Source organism: Rhinoraja longicauda, chromosome 6 (genome assembly GCF_053455715.1).
Source record: "Rhinoraja longicauda isolate Sanriku21f chromosome 6, sRhiLon1.1, whole genome shotgun sequence".
Classification (NCBI taxonomy): Eukaryota; Metazoa; Chordata; class Chondrichthyes; order Rajiformes; family Arhynchobatidae; genus Rhinoraja; species Rhinoraja longicauda.
In genome coordinates, this window is record NC_135958.1 from 60,514,958 (window position 1) to 60,537,301 (window position 22,344).

At 46.3% G+C, this 22,344-nt stretch overlaps 1 protein-coding gene across 3 annotated transcripts in view; it reads right to left on the reverse strand.

Annotated features, from left to right (window-relative positions):
• Positions 1-250: 250 nt before the first annotated feature.
• engase (endo-beta-N-acetylglucosaminidase) overlaps positions 251-22,344 on the reverse strand; it is a 52,779-nt gene continuing 30,685 nt past the window's right edge. For 2 of the 3 annotated variants that reach the window (XM_078401093.1, XM_078401092.1), the window contains exons 9-14: positions 22,013-22,121; positions 16,927-17,114; positions 15,170-15,318; positions 9,878-9,971; positions 5,908-6,022; positions 251-3,681 (exon numbers count right to left, since the gene is read on the reverse strand). In XM_078401093.1, coding sequence (XP_078257219.1) covers positions 3,283-3,681; positions 5,908-6,022; positions 9,878-9,971; positions 15,170-15,318; positions 16,927-17,114; positions 22,013-22,121 — 1,054 coding nt within the window. In that variant the 3' untranslated portion in view covers positions 251-3,282. The remainder of the gene's footprint in view (positions 3,682-5,907; positions 6,023-9,877; positions 9,972-15,169; positions 15,319-16,926; positions 17,115-22,012; positions 22,122-22,344) is intronic. The other variant, XM_078401094.1, reaches the window with a different exon arrangement.

The window sequence follows — 22,344 nt, forward strand, 5'->3', positions numbered from 1 at the left end:
TGCAGTGATTGAAAGATGCTGCAATTAGCAGTCATCTTTCATTTCAGAATAAAGACATATTTCACTCAGAAGATTGTGCATTGCTTGGGCAGAATGAACAGACACCCTTACCACGGTGCAGTTTTCTGATTGCTGTTTAATTATTTGGTCAGGACCCTGAAATATTGTTAGAAGCCTGCTGGTATTCGACGAGGAACGAAATAACATTTTATTGACCATTCGAACTTTGTAATGGAAACTGCTATCACGCTGCTGAATGTGTCAAAATACAGCAATGCAAACAGGTTACAGAATGAAATTGAAAGCCCTCCAAAATTAAAATAACTTCCCTCCATTGTTTACCCTTGCCTTCCTGACCCCATCACGATTGCAAGCTTGTGGTTGTGCCAAGATTAAATCAATACTGCAATTGCAGAGCAGTCCAGGAGAGGGAGCCGCTTCACAGAAGCAGACTGTTACTGGTCAATCCACTGTTTAGTTCAGAGATGTATTTGAGAAGTATTGGAAAGTGTCAAAACAAAGCAAAAGTTATTCTAAAATTAATTACTTAAAAAATAGCTCCACCTGCTGCTTTATAAAATTATTAGATCTTGGACAGAATAAAATCACCTTCAAAAAAATCAGACATGCTACTTTACGATGTACAAATACACGATGATACCTGCTGAATTACTCCAGCATTTTGTGTCTATCTATACTATAATGTCTGGGGTGTTACTGGAGACAAAAAGAACTGCAAATGCTGGTTTCCAAAAAAAAGACACTAAGTGCGGAATAACTCAGCCTGTCAGTTAGCATCTCTTGAGAACTTGGATAAGTGACGTTTCGGGTCGGGATCAGCCTTTAAACTCTTCTTATGTCTGAAGAAGGGTCCCGACCTGAAACGTCACCTATCCATGTTCTCCAGAGAGGCTGCCTGACCCGCTGAGCTATCCAGCGCTTTGTTTTTGCTTAAGATTCCAGCATCTGCAGTTCTTTGTGTCTCGATAGAAAAAGTCTGAAGGTTATCGCTTAACTCGAGGGAGATATTTCCTGATACTCTCTAGTTCATCGATCCAGGTTTGTTAGTAAGGTGAAAGGGGAAAAATATAATAGGAACCTGAGGAGCAACTTTTTCACACAAAGGGTAGTGTGTATATGGCATGAGCTGCCAGAGGAGGCAGTTGAAGAGGGTGCTATAATAGCATTTATAAGATATTTGTTCGGGTACATGGATAGGAACGGTTTGGAAGGGTATTTGAACTAGCAGGCAAAGTTTATACGATCGACATGGTCTTTAGTCAGAGGGTAGTTAATCTGTGGAACTCATTGCCGCAGATGGCTGTGGAGGTCAAGTCAGTGGATATTTTTAAGGCAGAGATAGCCAAATTCTTGATTAGAACGGGTGTCAAGGGCTATGGGGAGAAGGCAGGAAATTGGGATTAGGAGGCAGAGATCAGCCATGATTGAATGGCAGAGTGGACTCGATGGGCTGAATGGCTTAATTCTACGCCTATAACTTGTGAACGTGACATAGTTGAGCAGGGCCGAAGGGCCTGTTTCCATGCTGTATGTGTGTTATCCATGGCGGCAATCCTTGCTGATGGGTGAAGTGGGTATTGCCACAAAGAGGAACCTTCTACAAAGAGAACGTTTTCAGATGGACTTGCCTCTTCTGAAGGTTCCAGTTGCCAGTCAGAGATCGCAGGCAGCCTGGTTTTTAAACTTGAGGATTTATGGACTCGAGAAAGCTCACCCTCTTGCTCTCAAATAAAAATTACCACTGGAAATGTGACTCGAGATGTTTTTCTACAATGAAAGTGGCTCCATAATTGCTATTTGAAAGACCCAAGGATGTGATTGATGATGAGCTCGCTGCTAGGCCGAGGTGCACTCAGTTTCAAGAACAGTGCCTTTTGAACATGTCATCCTCCCACGGTGTGATGGAAGGGCACTTATTTATTTTCCAAAACTCTGCCGTGCTTCCCAAGTTCACAGGAACATACACAAAGACGTACACATCTATTCCAATGATGTTTTATTCAAGATATCTTCCCCAGGAAGGTGTTCTTAACTTTTTTTTAAATTAAGAAATTCATTCAGAAGAAAGCAGCTGAGAAGCACAACGCAGCCAAATGAGTGGTGACGACCGCAGAGAGCAGGGGGGGGACACAGAGAGCGGGGGGGGAGGGGTCGCAGAGAGCGGGGGGGGGGGGTCGCAGAGAGCAGGGGGGGGTCGCAGAGAGCAGGGGAGGGTCGCAGAGAGCAGGAGGAGGTCAAGAGAGCAGGGGGGACGACGCAGACAGCAATGGGGGCCACAGAGAGCGGGGGGGGGGGGGGGCGCAGAGAGAAACCCAGCAAGGGGGTGGGTGGGTGGGGGCCGAGAACATAGAGGGACCCACGGGGGAACCACTGTGAATGAAGGGGGACCCAGCAGGTGGTCATCTGCAGCCACGTGCTGTGGCAGGCCAGGGTTGCCACTACGGGAACATAAGCCTGCCTGATAAACATTTTGTAACTTTGTTGGTTCCAGGCATGTGGCGACTCTTTGCGTACTGCCTAGGTGTATGATTTGCGTACTGCCTAGGTAAGGCCTGCTGTATGATTTTGTCGGGTTGTATGCAAAAAACAAAGAATTTCACTGTGTCCACGTACACTTGATAATAAAGTATCATTGAATCATTGAAAAACCGGGATCAGAGAACATCCAATGATAACCTTCAGGCCAGAAGGCTGCGGAAGCCAAGTCAGTGGAGATTTCTAAGGCGGAGATAGATAGATAGATTCTTGATTGGTATGGTTGTGAGGGGTTATGGGGAGAAGGCAGGGGAATGGGTTTGAGAGTCAGAGGTAGATCCGCCATGACTGAGTAGACTTGATGGGCCGAATGGCCTAATTCTGCTCCTATCACATGGACATGAACTTTTCTGTTGAGACACAAGGAAATGCAACTGCAGGAATCTTGAGGTAAACACAAAGTAACTCAGCAGGACAGGCAGCATCTCGGGAGAACATGGATTGGGGACGTTTCAGGTCAGAACCCTTCTTCAGACTGATTCACACTCAGAAGGGTCCTGACCACAACGTTGCCTAAGCATGTTCTCCAGAGATGCTGCCTGACCCGCCGAGTTACTCCAGCACTTTGTGCCTTTACTTTGTAAGCCAACACCTGCAGTTCCTCGTGTCTGCAAAGTGGTCCACGTTTCACCAGTACAACTGCAGCAACGTGCCAGCCACTCATGCCAAGCAAGGGCAGTTTAATAGCGTCCAAGCAGCCACAGATGGCTCCTGCACACTGTTTCTTCAGCGAGGGGGGCTGTAGCTCAGAACTGCCTTTCCCCAAGCCGACTGATCCACCGTAAAACCTGCCCGGGTCACCGGCTGGATTACAAACTGCACCTGGCGCACCCCACCGGCTGGGGCATCGGCAACTCGCAGATCCACCACGCGGTAAAGGTTAGCACTCGTCCGGCCGAGGCTCGCCAGCTCAGGGTCAGCGGCCGCCCGGTGGTCTTCAGGGTGCCTTGTTGCCCGACTGTAGATCTTGAAGTAGCTTGCTGAGTTTGGAGGGTAGGCCCATCGCAGTGTGACACTCAGAGAGAGCTGGTCTTCCATTCCCTGGACCTTCTTCCACAAGATGCTGGACAGGGTCAGCTTCCCAATGGGGTGCTGCTCCACACGCAACTTGGAAGCATCTAGAATCTTAAAGAGAACAGGTCGTTTATTTGCATGGGTAGAATCACTGAATATATCTCCTATTGTAAAAGCAGCACAGTATTGCACTGGTAGTCTGAAGTCTGAAGAAAGGTCTTGACCCGAAACGTCACCCATTCCTTCTCTCCAGAGATGCTGCCTGCCCCGCTGAGTTACTCCAGCTTTTTGCGTCTATTGCAGTGGTTGAGTTTAGTGTCTAGTTTAGTTTAGTGATACAGCGCAGAAACAAGCCCTTTGGCCCACTGAGTCTGCATCGACCAGCGATCCCTGTACATTAACACTATCCGACACACACTAGCGACAAGTTACATTTATACCAAGCCAATTAACCTTCAAACCTGCATGTCTTTGGAGTGTGGGAGGAAAGTGAAGATCTTGCAGAAAACCTGAGGAGATGGGGGTCACAGGGATTACGTACAAACTCCACACAGACAGCACCTGCAGTCAGGATCAAATCCGGGTCTCTGTTGCTGTGAGGCAACAACACACGCCACCGTGCTGCCTTACAGCGCAAAAGACGCGGGCTCGATCCTGACTACGGGTGCTGTCTGTGTGGAGTTCACACATTCTCCCTGTGACTGTGTGGGTTTTTCCAGGGTGCTCCGGTTTCCTCCCACATCCCAAAGACGTGCAGGTTTGTAAGTTAATTGGCTTCTGCAAAGTTTTTAAATTGTCCTTAATGTGAGGGATAGTCTCGTGTACGGGGGCAATGGCTGGTCAGCGTGAAATCGGTGGGTCAAAGGTCCTGTTTCCGCACTGTATCTCTAAAGTCGAAAGCAGCACCAGGCGGTTACAGGGAGAACGTGCAATCTCCACAGAGACAGCACCTGCGGTCAGGATTAATATCCAAAACGCACAAAGGATCGTAGAATCATTGTAATACATGTTCAAAGTCTAGAGCTGGATATCAGTCGGCGCATAATTTGTTTTTAGTTTCAGATACAACACGGAAACAAGCCTTTAGGCCCACCAAGTCCATGCCGATCATCTATCACCTGTTTACACTAGTGCTATGTTATCCCACATTTGCATCAATTCCCCACACACAAGAGGCAATATACAGATGCCAATTAACCTACAAACCCACAGATCTTTGACAGTGCCAGAGACCCGAGTTCCATCCTGACCTTGGGTGCTGTCTGTGTGGAGTTTGCATGTTCTCCCCGTGACCGCCTTGTGCTGCTTTAGACTTTATAGAGATACAGTGCGGAAACATTTTGCGCAAAACACGAAGTGCTGGAGGATCTTAGTGGGTCAGGCAGCATCTATGGATGCATCTGTCTCTGTGTAAAAGACTGTGCATGTAACCCGAAGTAAGTGGGTTTTTTAAAACTTTCATAAGAACTATCGTAAACCGATGTTTTTGTATCTGGGAGACGTGCAGGCAGTGCAGAACCAGTTGGAAATAGATGAATTGCTGGGAGCTGCTTCTCCGAGTAAGTTTTTAAATAGAGCTAAACAGCCTGGCTGTGGTACGATGATGTAATCGAATGATCCGTTCCGGGTAGCCTCCCGCACAGTCATGTTTGATCGCCGCGACGTTTAATATCCTCAACCCTCCTCAGCATTTGCAAAACGTGCCGGCCCTCCCTCAAGCCCTGCACAAGTGACCCAGGGTGAATTTACAGGCCGGCACTTATGCCCGCTTGTATTGTGCAACGACAACACAAACGAGAGCTCACATCAGACCAACAACATGGCCATAGTTTGAAATCTTTTCATTTTACAGATGGTTCTAGAGTAGATGGAACCAATCCTCTCCCTTGAGAGAGGATTTCACTCAGAGAGTTGCAAATCTGTGGAATTCTCTGCCTCAGAAGGCAGTGGAGGCCATTCTCTGGATGCTTTCAAGAGAGTTAGATAGAGCTCTTAATGATAGCGGAGTCAGGGGGTATGGGGAGAAGGCAGGAACGGGGTACTGATTGTGGATGATCACCCATGGTCACATTGAATGGCGGTGCTGGCTCGATGGGCCGAATGGCCTACTACTGCACCTATTGTCTATTGTCTATATGGTGGCCTTTAATCAACAACAACTATAAAGATTCAACAGTCAGATGTTGCTGCATTAATAGCACCAATGGCTCAAGAACCCATATCTGTGCAGCAAACACCACCCCATCATACAGCAACTAGAATTGGGACAGTAATTACTACATCTTTCATGGGCTTTCACCCGATTTATTTCTAAAATGTTCTGGCAAAAGAGGTTACCTTGACTTCTCCCAGTCTGCATTTAAAGTGCACATCCGTGGCACCCTTCACTTCACGCACAAAGCTGACAGAGAAATCCTCAACGATGCAGTCCGTCAGCTCGAAGAGAAAGCAGCTGAACAATGGAACAACCCGTTACTTATTACAGCAGAGAACGGTTTAGAATCACAGTCGTACAGCATAGATATAAGCCCATTCCCCCAACTTATCCATGAGAACCAAGGTGCCCATCTATCTAGTCCCACCTGTCTGCGTTTGGCCCAAATCCCTCTAAACCTTTCCTATCCATGACCCTGTCCAAGTGTCTTTTAACTGTTTTTATAGTACCTGCCTCAATTACCTCCTCTGGCAGCTGGTTCCATACACCCACCATCCTCTGTATGAAAAAGTTGCCCCTCAGGATCCCATTAAATCTTTCCCCACTCAACCTAAACCTATGTCCACTGCTTCCTGATTCCCCTTCTCTGGGTAAAAGGCTCTGTGCATTCACCTTATCTATTTCCCTCATGATCTTACACACCTCTATGAGATCACCCCTCAGCCTCCTACGCTCCAAGGAAAATAGTCCTAGTTTGCCCAGTCTCTCCGTAGAGCTCAGGCTAATTGCCAATTGGTAGGGTAGAGCCAACGGAAGTATCTGTTGGTGCAAAGATTGCGGGTAGGTTGGTCGGAGGGTAATGCTGCCCGGCACCAGGGCAGTGTGAGGGAATCTCATGATGACCAGTTCCTCTCTCAGCTGAAATATTGACCAAAATTCCCACCTGGTTTTAGGGGATGCTGTGTACCTGGTGGCATCGTTCAAACAAAGTCATGGAGCTCACTTGGTATCCTATTGATTCCTTGACCAAAAGCAAACAAACTACCCCCCCCCCTCCTTTTACCCCCACTACCCCTCTTACCTCCCCTCTCCCCATTTACCCCCATTACCCTCCACCCCCTTACCCCACCCCATCCCCTATCCCTGTTCCCCCCCACTCCCCCTTCTAACCCCCACTCCTTCCCCCTCCACTCCCCCTACCTTCTCAACCCCTTCCCCACCTTTGCCTCCCCTACCCGCTCCCCCACACCTCCCATCCCTCCCCCCCTCCCACCCCAATTAACTGATAGCTTTAGTGGGACCTTACTACTTGTGCATTAATGGGGACACTCTCCCTGTCTATTCCACCAGAAAAGCACCATGGCTTGGCGGGATGAGCTGCTGTCTCCCGTCGCCAGAGCCCCAGGTTCCATCCTGACCTCGGGGGCTGTCTGGAGTTTGCACGTTCCCCCTGTGACCGCGTGCGTTTATGCTGGTTTCCTCCGACATCCCAAAGACGTGCGGCTTTGTAGATTAATTGGCCCTCTGTAAACTGCCCTCAGTGTGCAGGGAGTGGATGTGAAAGTGGGAAAACATTGAACTAGTGTGAACGGGTGATCGATGGTGGGCATGGACTCGGTGGGCTGAAGGGCCTGTTTCCATACTGCATCTATAAACTAAAAATTCTAGAGTAAACAAATGTTTTAAAGTGATTCCTTGGCAGAGAAATGCTATGGGGTGTTTTGAGTACATTCGGGGCGCTCTGTGAGGGCAGGTGTACCTGGTGTTATGTCAGGAAATCAATGCAAATTATTTTATTATCATCATCAATAACCTGGATATTAACCCTGTGCGGCCCAGATATCACAAGGTGGTAACAGGTACAAAAGGGCAATTTTACAAAGATCATTTTTAATTAATAATCTAATCCGGGTTATCCCATGTTGAAGCATTTCCCTCAGTTGTTCTCGGTTTTCCATCTGTGCATGGAACCGCATCAGAATCTGAATCCCCTTGAGTTTGCCTGAAGGATTTTCGTCAAAGGTCACGATGTTTAGCTGGCTAAAACTTCCAACTTTGTAGCTAATTAAAGGCTCCAGTTATTTAATGCAAGGATTTGCATAATGCTCTGCCTTTTCATGCCGTACTTTGAAATAAAAAGTTGGAGCGGCGCAGTGTAAAATCACAGCGGAAGTCACTGAAGGTTAATCACAGCTCACGGCAGGGTTTCAGAAAGTGTTTGTATGACATTCTGATTGGTGCCATACATCAATGTCCACCAGATATCCTGGGTGTCCTTTACACTCTGACTTCAATGCACATCATTCTTCTCCTCAACAAATATATTTAATAATTGCATTTCGAGTCAACTGGACTTTATTCCCACTTTGAGGACACTATTGAACCACAGTGCACGTCGCAAGTGACCATTTGGGCACCTTTTAGTTTTAGCTTTGTTTTAGAGATACAGTGTGGAAACAGGCCCTTCAGTCAACCGAGTCCGTGCCAACCTACGATCACCCCGTACACTGGTTCTAACCTGCGCACCAGGGACAATTTACAAGAGGCCAATTAACCTACAGGCTTGCACGTCTTTGGAATGTGGGAGGAAACCGGAGCAGCCGGAGAAAACCCACGCGGTCACAGGATGAACGTGCAAACTCCATACAGACAGCACCCGTTGTCAGGATCGAACCCTGGCGCTGTAAGACAGCAACTCTACCGCAGCCCCACCATGTCTGAGATCCTGAGATCATATTAACAAGTCCCGTAAATGATGAAGAACTGTCCCGACCCAAAACATCACTGATCCATGCCTGACTCACTGAGTTACTCCAATACTCTGTGTCTTTTTTTGTAAACCAGCATCTGCAATTCCTTGTTTCTCCGTAAATGATGACTTGTGCCCAAGTTAGAGTGCTTCAGCTGAGCTGGATCTGACCCTTGCAATAGTTTCATTTCATTCTTGCCATTGCTATTTCCCCCACTAGTTTTTCCTTTTCCTCCCAACTCCTAGCCTGACCGTATTTAACTGACAGGTAAATCAATGAAACAGGCCCTTTGGCCCACTGTGTCCATGCTAACCATTCAAACTAGTTCTATTTTATCCCACTTTCGCATCCACTCCAGAGTGTATTAAGGGAAAAGAGTAACTACAGCTTCTTCCCAGCAACCCGCCGGAGCTTGAACACTGCACAACACTAATCGCAACCCTACCTCAGCAACTATGATCTACTGTGGACTTTGTTTTGAGTTGCACTACTTATTTTGGTTTTAAGTTCATAAGTTCATAAGTTATAGGAGCAGAATCAGGCCATTCGGCCCATCAAGTCTACTCCGCCATTCATTCATGGCTGATCTATCTTTCCCTCTCAACCCCATTCTCCTGCCTCCTCCCCATAACCCCTGACCCGCTTACTAATCAAGAATCTGTTCATCTCCACCGTAAAAATCCCCAGTTACTTGGCCTCCACAGCCATCTGTGGCAATGAATTCCACAGATTCACCACCCACTGGCTAAAGAAATTCCTCCTCATTTCCTTTCTAAAGGTACGTCCTTTCATTCTGAGGCTGCGCCCTCTGGTCCTAGACTCTCCCACTAGTGGAAATATCCATTCCACAACCACTCTATCCAGGCCTTTTACGATTTGATAAGTTTCAATGAGGTCCCCCCTCATCATTCTAAACTATTGTGCTATCAAGGATAGGTTACCTGGTATTACTGATAATTAATTGACTATTATTAATTATTTTATATATATTTTTTGTATATACGTTTGATTAGTACGGGTGTTAATCAGGGGTTATGTGGAGAAGGCAGGAGAATGTTAGGAAGGAGAGATAGATCAGCCAGCAATTAAGCTGCAGCAATTAATTTTACTGTTCCATTGCCGGTACACGTGAGAATTAAACTCTTTCTCTCTCGTAACCCAAGAATCAAGTTTTGGCAATTTTTTTCCCCCAAGACAAGATGGTCATGAAGATGTCTTTAAGTGCACGTTACTACTTTTCAGTCAACCCGCTTTAAGGGTTTCACAAGGATAATGTGTACAAACATTACTCTGGCTGTATGAAGGGGAGTCACATATTAAGGCCACTAACATTGTATAATACTTTATTCCCTCTCCACATTGCTCTCTCTCTGCAAAACAAAAGCAGCTGCCTCATACTCACCGAAGGGTCCATCCCTCAGGGCTCCAACGAGTATCATTCCGAATAAAGTTATGCACAAGGGCATCGTCCTCTGACAGTGGCTGTGGTTTCAATGCTACAGAAAAACACAGAAAACAGTTCACCAATATACGGTGCAAACTTGTCTAATGCCTTTGGACGGTGCTTTTTCTCTGACTGTTCGGTGCATTGGCACCTCTAACGTGACATTCCCATCAGGCAAAAGGTACACTCACCTCCAGATTCAGGGACAGTTTCTTCCCAGGTGTTATCAGGCAACTGAATCATCCTACCACAACCGGAGAGCAATCCTGAACTACTATCTACCTCATTGGTGACCCTCAGACTATCCTTGATCGGACTTTACTGGCTTTACTGTGCATTAAACATTAGTCCCTTATCATGTGTCTGTACACTGTAAATGGCACGATTGCAATCATGGATCGTCTTTCTGCCAACTGGTTAGCACGCAACAAAAGCTTCTCACTGTACCTCGGTACACGTGCCAATAAGCTAAACTGACTGACATGTATATTTATTCATTGTGCTTAGCTAATGGATAGCGTAAGTGAATGAATTGGAACATTTATTTGTTTAGACTTAGTGTCCAGTTATTATATTGCAAGTTAACGCGTCCACAACATTGGATACATGGATAACAAAAATTGTTGAGGAATGTGGATGTCCAATGTCTAAAGATGAGCAGAAATTTCTTCTAACAATTAATTGAGAATAGTCCAGTAACCAATCTCTCCCTTGCCAAACCAAACTTTAAAAAGGGCGGCACAGTGGTGCAGGGGTAGAGCTGTTGCCTTACAGCACCAGAGACCCGGGTTCGATCCTGACTACGGGTGCTGTTTGTATGGAGTTTGTATGTTGTTCTCCCTGCACCCGCGTGGGTTTTCGCCGGGTGCTCCACTTTCCTCTCACACTCTGAAGACGTGCAGGTTTGCAGATGAATTGGCTTCGGTAAAATTGCAAATTGTCCCTAATGTGTAGGATGGTGCTAGTGTGCGGTGGGATTGCTGGTCGACGCGGGCTCGCTCGGTGGTCTGAAGGGCCTGTTTTCGAACTCTAAAGTCTAAAGTCACTTCATTTTTCATTGGTGTACGCACTGGCACCCTCTTCTCCACAAAACAAAAGTGTGGTGTTTTTTAAGAGCATCCGGATTGGATTTAATCCTGACCTCTGGCGCTGTCCACGTGCAGTTTGCACGCTCTCACGTGATGTTCTGGCCAACCTCCCGCAACGCAAGGACTTGCAGGTTGGTGGGTTAACCGGCCATTGGCCCCAGTGTGAAAGTAAGTGGAAGATACTCTGGGAATGTGTGGGGTGGGGTTGGCAGAAACATGGTGAGAAGAACGCGGGATTGGCGTTGGTTTAGTACAAGTGGACGCTCAATGGTCTGTGCGGACTCGCTCAAAGGGCCTGCAATACTCCACGACAACTGCGCAGCACATTTGACAGCAACGGACTGATTAACTGACACCACAACAGTGAAAGCCGTTAACAGGAGCGGCACAGCTGGCTGCAAGTTGTCAGCTGCCATGCAGTGGAGGTAGAAGGTACAGAAGATACTGGTGTCTATTAACAAACCCACAACCAACTGGGTATTTCAACAACATCTGCAATTTAATCTCTAGCTTGGCACGAATTTGCAGTGCAGCAATATCAAACAGCCGATATCCAACCTCAACATTAACAACAGTTATTGAGGCACAAAGCACGAAAACAGGCCCGTCAGCCCAACTCATCCATGTCCACCAAGGTGCCATCCAGAACAAATCCCATTTGTTTAGTTTAGAGATGCAGCATGGAGATAGGCCCTTCAGCCCACCACGTCCACTCCCTTCAGCCCACCACGTCCACTCCGACCATCGATTACATGTTCACACTAGTTCTACGTCATCCCACTTTCTCATCCTCTGTGCCACCACTATCTCTCCAAACCTTTCTTGTCCATATACCTGTCCACATGTCTTTTGTGCCTGCCTCAACTACCTCCTCGTTCCATATACCCACCTCCCTCTGGTCCCTTTCAAATGTTTCCCTGCTCACTCAAAACTTATGCCCTCTAATTTAAGAGTTCCCTACTCTGGAGGGGAAATTCTGACGCCATCCATCATATCTATGCCCCTCACGACTTTGTAAACCAGAGGTAGGTCACCCTTCAGCCTCCTTCACTCCAGGGGAAAAGCCCCCAAAGGACATGGTTTCTCGGAACCTCTCCACAGTAAAAGTATCTCATTGAAATATTCACCAGCCGATATCCAACCTCAACACTAAAGTGCAACAGTGATTGTCCTCTCAAAACCCATGGCAGCAAAAGCACAGGGTTGGTTTGCATTTCCAAAAATGTCCCATATTGCGATTTTCCACATCACAAATCAGCATCATCTGTGACACGTCAGGAAACACGAGTTTGCAAAAAGTCATTTATTCGTTTACTTTTCAATCACAGATTCTGAGAGCAAATGTTATGCTGTACCTCAAATTTTTATAGTAGTGATCTTTGAATTCTGCAAATTCAGCAAATTTCCATTGCTCAGCTGACCATAATGCAGGAGTCGCCTCTAAAGGCCACATCCCTTCAAGATGAATGCATCTCATGCTGAAAATGTACTTTACATGAGTATTTTTTTACTACAGTGCCAGAACTGTGTCATGTCCACAAGACATTGCAGCAGAATCAGGCCATTCTTCCAGTAGCTATATAAAAATTAAAATAGATGATCCGATATCTCAATTCCTTTCCTTTCTTTCTCTGCATATTACCTGTTGAGGTATTCCATCATACTTGGAAACACAAGGAACTGCAGATGCAGGAATCCTCAGCAAAAGACGATGTGCTGGAGAAACTCAGCGGGTCACCTCAAGCCTTTGTCACTTACTCCACCCACCTGCCAGTGCAAGAGGCTGAGGGGTGATCTTATAGAGGCGTACAAAATATGAGAGGAATAGATTGGGCAAGAGACTCTGTGCGTTTACCCAGAGTAGGGGAATCAAGAGCCAGAGGACAGGTTTAAGATGAGGGGGGAGAAATTTAACAGGGACCTGAGGGATAACACACAAAGGGTGGTTGGTGTATGGAATGTGCTGCAGGAGGAGGTGTTTGAGGCAGGTACTGTCGCTACGTTTAAGGAACATGTGGACAGGTACGTGTTTAGGAAAGGTTCAGAGACATATGGACCAAACGCAAGCAGGTGGAACTGGTGTAGATGGGACATGTTGGTCGGTGTGGGCAAGCTGGATTGAAGGACCTGTTTCCGCGTTGTATGACTCTATGACTCATTTAGAGCTTTTATCCCCCCCCCTCCCCTCCCTCACCCCCACCCCCCCCCCCCCCCCCCCCACCCCTCCACTCCAGAGGTTGAAGAAGGGTTCCGACCCGAAAGATCGTCTGTACATTCCCTCCACAGACACTGTTGGAGCCACTGAGATCCCCCAGTTTTTATTCTATTGTACTTCCTGGTTTAATTACGTATCCCAGTGCAGATTCTTTCACTTAAATGGTTAATTTTCTGCAGAGCACATTAGTCCATTGTGGCTCTCCAAAAATCACAGTCAAACAACACAAAGTTTGCTGGCAAATGTAAGCTTAATAAATCAAGCTCACAAGTCACTCGTCACTGCCCGCAAACTCCCAGCTAATACCCTTCTTGGCTTCCAATACAGTCTGAGCAAACATACGCCACAAGTCCTTATTCAATTAAACATAATATGTGTTCAGTAGTCATTAAACTGCCATTTATTGGGATTTGCAATTCATCTCAAGCTCTTGAAGCTAATAGGAAAAAAGATGTAGTGGTATCAGAATTGCCAAGAAACTGTGTGCTTGGACCAAGCCTGTCGTACAAGGTCTGAACAGAATCATTAAAGAACATTTTTACACTTGGATCAAAAGTACACTTAAGATAAGTGTATCTTGAGTAAATATATAGACGGAAGGAACTGCAGATACTGGTTTACAAAAAAAAAGGCACAAAGTGCTGGAATTACTCAGTGGGTCAGGCAGCATCTCTTCAGAAAAAAGATGGGTGACGTTTCGAATCTGGAACCTTCTTCAGACTGCTACCGAACCAAAACGTCACCCATCCTTTTGCTCCAGATACTGCCTGACCCGCTGAGTTACTCCAGCACTTTGTGTCTATCTTTGGCATAAACCAGTTTCAAATCAAAAGTACACTTGCCCAGGCACACTTTAATTATACTCGTCAGAACTGCCAAATATGTGGGAACACAAAAAAAACCTCACAGGCAACCCAGTTTGCATTGGAACCAATTCTGCAGAACAAACACAGCAACTAAGCAGACAGCACATTATCTCACTATTCCCACAGTATACCCACTGTATTCTGATTCTGTCATTGCCATATTATGGCACGAGCTCAACAGATGTTAGCTGACGCTGAATTAAGAAATAATATTGTGGTTATACAGTAACAAACAGATTTGGCTGACATCTGCTCTCTTGCTTCAGTGCGAAAGAAAATTCAGATACTGCGAGGAAGGTTGGTAGACTTCCAATCAGGTACGTGGACAGCCCTGGCCACAGATTATTCCAAGATCTTCAATTTAGTGGGGAGCTCAAGATACATAAATACACTCGCAATGCGGGTCCTCAATTCCCTTGCAACAAACTTGCCAAAGCACAAAGGGCTAAAAAAGTCCGGCACGTCTCCAACAACTTGTATGGGTGCACTGTAGTAAAGCAGACTGTTGGGTTCCATCACAGCTCGGTTCGGGAACTGCTCTGCCCAACGCCGCAAGAAATTGGTGAGTTGTAGATGTAGCCCAGTCCATCGCACAGGCCAGAACTCCCCACCATGGACTCCATCTACACTTCACGCTGGCTTGGATGAAACAGCCAACATAATCAAGGACCATTTACACCCCAGTCATTCCGTCTTCCAACAGACAGAAGATAGAGAAGCTTGAACGCAGGTGCAACCAGATTCAGGAAGTCTCTTCCCTCCTGTTATGAATGGCCCTCTCATCAGCTAAAGATGTAATTCTGATCTCCAGGCCAACCTCACAGCAGCCCTTGCACTTAAAAAAAAAATCCTCTCTTTCTCTGTAACTATAACACCATATTCTGCACTCTGGTACTGTTCTCTTTGGGAAATGGGATGAGTGCAGATATGTTCTTGATATTCCACATGGCTTGTTTGTACGACGTATGACTACGATTCTTACTGCACACACATAAAGGTTACGGATTTCTTTATGAAATGTAACTATTGTTACCAGCAACTTAGTGCTACACACACGCACATCTATTCCCACATCACGTACCGTGAGCTGAGGAAAGCTTGCCAGCGTTGCAGCTCGGCAGGGGAGATGCCGATAGCTCAGGATTCACCTTGACTCCGGCGTCATCTTCTACCTTGTAAATAACAGCCACAAAAACTCTGGGTGGGCCCTGGATCTCCAAACCAAATAACCTGTGGAAATAAAGGCACAAAGCGCTGGTGTAACTCAACGGGTCAGGCAGCATCTCTAGAGAACTTGGATCGGTGACCTTCCAGGTCGGGATGCTTCTTCAGACTGATTGTTAGGGCGGGAAGAAATTTTATTAGAGAGGAGGGGCAGGACGATACGTGGCAGGTAATAGGTGAACACTGGTGAAGGGGGTGGGGGGTTGATAGGCAGATGGCAAAACAAAGTCCAGAGGTAAGACAAAAGAATTGAAGAGTTGCAAACTTGAAGCCTGAGGAAGGAATGTAGGTGGAGGGGGAGTGGGAGGAGGAGAAATAGGTGCAAGTCCAGCTGGGGAAACAACCTGTGGTCTGAATTCATCACCAGACAATTAAGAAGGATATTTACACAATGTTATGATTAGTAATATGAAAAGATTTCACAAAGCGAATACAGGCCCTTACTAATTAAGTATCTGTCAATCCGTGCCTTAAAAATACCCAATGGCTTCCACAGCCATCTGTGACAATGAATTACACAGATTCACCAACCTCTGACTAAAGAAATTACTCCTCATCTCCATTCTAAAGATGCATCCTTTTATTCTGAGACTGTGCCCTCTGGTCCGACTCTCCCACTAGTGGAAACATCCTCTCCACATCCTCTATCCAGGCCTTTCATCATTTCAATGAGCTCCCTGTCCTCTGTGTTTGTCTTAGTCTCCATGCCTGTGATACTGCTGCATCCTTGGTTCCAGACCCTTCCTGGATTGTCCGTTTTGCTGGACCATCAGAGGTCACGGCCGCGGGTGGCCGAGATACCGTCCCGCAAACTCTTTGGGAAGAGAAGTCGGCTATGGGAATGGATCTGCCGGCTCCGGCTGGGCCGGAGTTCCAGAGCCCCGGCCGCAGGGGGCAAATTCGTCCCGCTGGTCGGCCATGGAAGCCCTGATGAGATCGAGATTAGCCGCCTCACCTGACCTAGGTGTTCTTATTTTCAGGGAGACCTCCAGAGGGGTGGGGGGGGGGGGAATCACAGTCTTTCCCCCAGGATAAAGGAGTCTAAAACAAGATGCAAAAGACTTAAGCAGAATCAAGGAACTGCAGATGCTAGTTTACCAATGAAAGACACCAAATGCCTGAGTAACTCAGTGGGTCAGGCAGCATCCCATCTGTTATCAGGCAACTAAACCATCCTACCAACAACTGTGCTACTATCTACCCCATTGGAGACCCTCAAACTATCTTTGTTCATCGGACTTTATTTGCACCAAACGTTTTTCACGTTATTCCCTCTATCATGTTTTCTGCACACTGGACGGCTCGATTGTAATCATGTGTTATCTTTCTGCTGACTGGTTAGTACACGACCAAAGCCTTTCATTGTACCTTGGTAAACGTGGCAATAAACTAAACTAAAGTAAACATCCCTGGAGAACATGGACAGGTGATGTTTCAGGTTGGGACCCTTCATCAGAGCGGGGCCTCAGGGGCAACTTTTTCTCTCAGAGGGCAGTCCGTACACTGCCAGAGAAAGCGATAGAAGCAGATACAATTACGAATTCAGAAAGCCATTTGGACAGCTATCTAGATAGGAAAGGTTGAGAGGGTGATGGACCAAATGCATGGACTAACCTCACGGACATTTCTGGCCTGGTCCCTGGGATTAGACCCTCGATTACCAGACTGCATCCTCCATTCCAGGCATCCTCTGAACACCCGTAGATCTTCATGGCACCATTCGCCAGATGCGGCTGCAGGTCCATCAGTAAAGGCTGAACTTCCTGCAGACTGAGATTAACCCAGCTCCCAGCGGTCTCCACCTGCAGGGAGGAGCAGTGAAATGAATACAGATTGCCCAAAGGAAATGATAAACACTACGAGGGTTTAATCCCAATTTCTACTAAGTAAACTCACTTCATACAATGTGCTAAATAACCAAATTGCTTTGTTGCATTCTCAGCCAATGTATACTCATTTTCCAAATGATCAATTATGCTCACAACTTAGCATTAAAAATGTGTTCATTACAGCACAAAGCTGACATCAATACGGAGCGTCTCAGACGCTAGTAACATAACCGTTCCTAAAGCATGTTATGAGCAGTTAGGTTTAGAAAATGAAGGCGTTGTTGCAATTCTAGAAAATCATCAGCTCTGGAAAGACCTTGCCAGGTTCTGAGACGCTGAGGTCTCACCAGCCACTCGTGCGTCATCCAGCTGTGACCAAACCATTCTCATGATCGTTATTAAAAAGGCCTTAAAGTACTGAAGTGACACTGAGATAAACCAGAGTAAAATTTGGTATTTCTCACAAATAAAATGGGAGACTGGGTAATCAGATAAGGTGCCACAGTGATAACTGTTGTGGAACAATGACTAATGCCAGGGAGAACCACACAGCGACTACATGCGCCTCACCCCCTGCTTAGTTTCCTATCAAGATACAGCAAGGAAACAGGCCGTTTGGCCCACCGAATCCATGCTGACCATTGATCACCCGCCCACACTCGTTGTCCGTGACCCCACTTTTTCATCCAACCCCTGCGCACTAGGGGCAATTTTATGGAGGCCAATTAAACCACAAGCCCGCACGTCTTTGGGTGTGGGAGGAATCCCGAGCACCCGGAGGAAACCCCCACCGTCACAGGGTGAACGCGCAAACTCCACACAGACAGCACCCGAGGTCGGGATCGAACCCGGGCCTCTGGTGTTGTGCGGCAGCGACTCTACCACTGTGTGCCGCCCCGGTTCAAGGTTTACTTTCCCCCTCATTCTAACCCACTTGAAGGATCAGACAATGCGGTGTTTTAACATTTCAGCGGACTGCTGCAGAAGAAATCTCAGCCCAGGTTTCTGTGCCCCCGAGTTACTAGCGTGCGATTTGAACCTGTTCATTCAAAGCTTCAGATTCTACCAGTGAGCAAGTGCTGGCACACGTGAGGCTATCTTCTGACATGCTCTTAAGTTTGGGTCAAATCAGCCATGAACGAGTCTAATTCAGTGCACCAAGCACCAAGGGCACAACAGCAGACTTCAAATACGCAATGTTTATATTTGCTGCTTTGAAATCGCCCATAGATGCTCTATGACAACATTTACAGCAGTACATTTGTCCAAAAGCACAAAGTGCCAGAGTAACTCAGCGGGTCAGACAGCATCTCTGGAGAACATGTTCAGGTCAGGACCTTTCTTCAGACATTGTGGGATGGGAAGTGTGGGGGGGGGGGGGGGGGGGGGGGGGGGAGGGGGGAGGGGAGAGAAAGCTGGGAGAGAGGAGAGGCAGAACAAAGCATAGTAAGTAATGCATGGCCACTGGCTGGGGGCGGATTGAAAGGCAGATGGTCAGAACTAGAGCCAGAGATGAAAGAAGATGTGAGACAGACTGATTGAAGAGTTGCAAATTGTGAAGCCAGAGAAAAGAATGTACAAGGAGGGAAATTGGTGCATAGGAAATAGATGGGGCAGAGGGGAGGGGTGGGGAAAGAAAAGGGGAAGTGTTGTAGGAAAGGTAAATTAGACATTTCTGCAACTGCTAATTGTGATAGAGAGTGAGCAAAGACCAAAGAGCCTTTTCCTATTTTGTTTCGATCAGTTTAGACATACAGTGTGGAAACAGGACCTTCAGCCTAACAAGTCCATATTGACCATCGATTATCCATTCACACGTATTCTAACCTACACACTTGGGACAATTTACAGAAGCCAACTAACCTACAAACCCACACGTGTTTGGAATGTGGGAGGAAACCGGAACACCAGGAGAAAAACCCACACGGTCACAGGGAGAACATGCAAACTCCTCACAGACAGCACCCGAGGTCAGGATTGAACCCGGGTCTCTGGCGCTGTGAGGCAGCAGCTCGACCGCTGCACCATTCACCGTGCCTTGTGTTGTACTGTTCTATCTTCTGAGTTCTATAAAGGATTCTACAAGTTTGCTATTTTGTCAAAGGTTCGGAATCTTTGGAATGATCCCTTGTTAAAATATCTGAATTCTATCATTAAGTGATTGAATTCAATCTGTGCTATTTACATCTACACAACAGAGGAACTTTGGATAATTACAAAGGGAAATCTAATGCTCCTAACTATGGCTTAGGCTACAGGCTGTGGAGGATTTAGCCTATTCTGCAACTTGATATTTTGCACAGTCAACAAAACTCTTTAATTTTAGCAACATTCCAGAAGGGAGTAATATTAAACTGAATATTTTACTTGAAAAATATCAACAAACGCAATCATTTTCTTCGATCTGCTCATTGAGTCAGTGCCTAAAGTTTTCTTGTTTTTAATCGATATCAGGGAGAACGTGCAAACTCCTCACAGACAGCACCCAAGGTCAGGGTCGAATCTGGGTCTCTGAAGCTGCGAGGCTGTCGACCAGCTGCCTGATAAATTGTGCACTGTACCGCCCGATAAATTTGTACTCCAATAAGCAAGCCTCTCTGCAGCATTAAGAATTATACAAACAAGGGATTAACGAGAAACAGTTATAGAATCATAACATCAGACAGCGTGGAAACTGGCCCTTCGGCCCAACTTGCCCACGCCCACCAACACGTCCCATCTGCACTAGTCCCACCAGCCTGCATTTAGCCCATATCCCTCTAAACCTGTCGTATCCATGTACCTGTCTAAATGTTTCTTAAACTTTGCAATACTACCTGCCTCAACTACCTACTCCGGCAGCTCGCTCCATACACCCATCATCCTTCGTGTGAAAAAGTTGCCCTTCAGGTTCCTAATAAATCATTCCCCCCTCACCTTCAACCTATGTCCTCTGGTTCCTGATTCCCCTACTCTGAGAAAGAGACTCTGTGCGTCTACCCGATCTATTTCTCTCATGATTATGTACAACTTAACATCAAAATAACAACAGTCAATTAAAAGTCAGAGGGAATGGGGAAACGCATGTTTTATAGACTCGAGTCCTGACTGAGACTAATGAACAGAGTCCGAGACCAATCATCAAACCCTTAGGTGTGGAGACCCTCTGGCAAATGTTCTGGATCAGTTATCTCGATACTTGACCTTCCGTTATGAGGCCATGGGCAAAGCTGGTCACTACGGTTACACATGGACACACCAATTAGAAGCAGTTGGCCACCAGCCCCCTCTAGCCTGCTCTGTCATTTAGCAAGATCAATATCGACCATTCCCCCACCGCCAGGCACAGGTCCACAACCTTGCCTTCCCACCCGCACCTTTCACCCATTGCTCCATAACCACCTATCCTTGTCAAAAACACTCACAGACTCAACATCCATCACATTCTGAGAACGTTCCAAAACGCTCTGGATTGTCGGGTAAAGTAAAAACGTCTCACTTCTGTCTTAGAACACAAAGTCGCTGGAGTAACTCCGCGGGTCAGACAGCAACTCTTGAACGTGACTTGCTTCCCAACCCCTTCAAAGCCTCTCCACTGACAAGACCCTTCCAGGAATATACCAGACCACTGATATTTTGGATAATTGGATAATATCAATGCATATTTTTAAGGCAGAGATAGACAGATTCTTGATTAGTACGGGTGTCAGGGGTTATGGGGAGAAGGCAGGGGAATGGGGTTAGGAGGGAGAGATAGATCAGACGTGATTGAATGGCAGAGTAGACTTGAGGACGGAGTAGACTCCAGCACTTTGCATCTATCTTCGTTTTATAACATTATCAAGATTGGTGCAGTAGTAATGTAATACCGAGCCTAATTCTGCTCCTATCACTTATGACCAATCTTGGTTCAACTAAACAATTGAAATACCACAACTGAAGATTGTCGGCATCAAGAGCAAGCTATTGAACAGCCGCTGCATCAACTCTCCATGGCCTTCCTCAGAAGGGGAAAGTTGCAATAAATCACTAAACTCCAGTAGCACTTCATACATAACAGAGACAGCAAAGGGGGGGGGGAGCTGTTACTGCCGTGCGTGAGCACGTTAAGGAAAAACAATGGGATTAGATGCATCGGAACTGGGCTCGGTATTACCACTGCACCAATCTTGATAATGTTATAAAACGAAGATGGACACAAAGTGCTGGAGTCTACTCCATCCTCAAGTCTACTCTGCCATTCAATCACGGCTGATCTATCTCTCCCTCCTAACCCCATTTCCCTGCCTTCTCCCCATAACCCCTGACATCCGTAATAATCAAGAATCTATCTATCTCTGCCTTAAAAATATGCATTGATATTATCCAATTATCCAAAATATCAATAGTCTGGTATATTCCTGGAAGGGTCTTGTCAGTGGAGAGGCTTTGAAGGGGTTGGGCAGCAAGTCACGTTCAAGAGTTGCTGTCTGACCCCCGGAGTTACTCCAGCGACTTTGTGTTCTAAGACAGAAGTGAGACGTTTTTACTTTACCCGACGATCCAGAGCGTTTTGGAACGTCCTCAGGGCTCGGTATTACCACTGCACCAATCTTGATAATGTTATAAAACGAAGATAGACACAAAGTGCTGGAGTAACTCAGCAGGTCAGACAGCATCTCTGGAGAACATGGATAGGTGATGATTCGGGTCGGAACCCTTCTTCAGTCTCTGTGTCTATCTTCAGTATAAATCAGCATCTGCAGTTCCTTCCTACACATGATGGTATAAAACTACAGATATTCCACGCAAATTATCAGTCAATGTAACAGCTCCCCCTCCCCACCGATTGATTCGGGATGTGGAAGAGTAGAGCTAAATCTGTACCATTGAGTGGTTCATTCAAACACTACCTTTCCATTCCGGTAAACGTTCTTCCCAAAGCCTTGACAGAACGATGTGACAAGGGGCAGTGTGCAGATACGGTGAATGGGCAAATATTCAGCCAACAAACTCCAGAACCTGGAGGGGAAGACAACGGGTGCCAATGAACAATAAAAGAAATTGTTATTGAAATTGAAATTGAATAAATGAACAATAAAAAACCCCAGCATTTGCAGGGTTTTTTTCCCTACAATAAAAATGATCAATTCCGTTGATGCTTGACAAGTTACATTCATGTGGCATTTTTAATGTAATAAAATTTACCGGCCTTTTTCCCAGATCGTAAAAAACACAACACCAA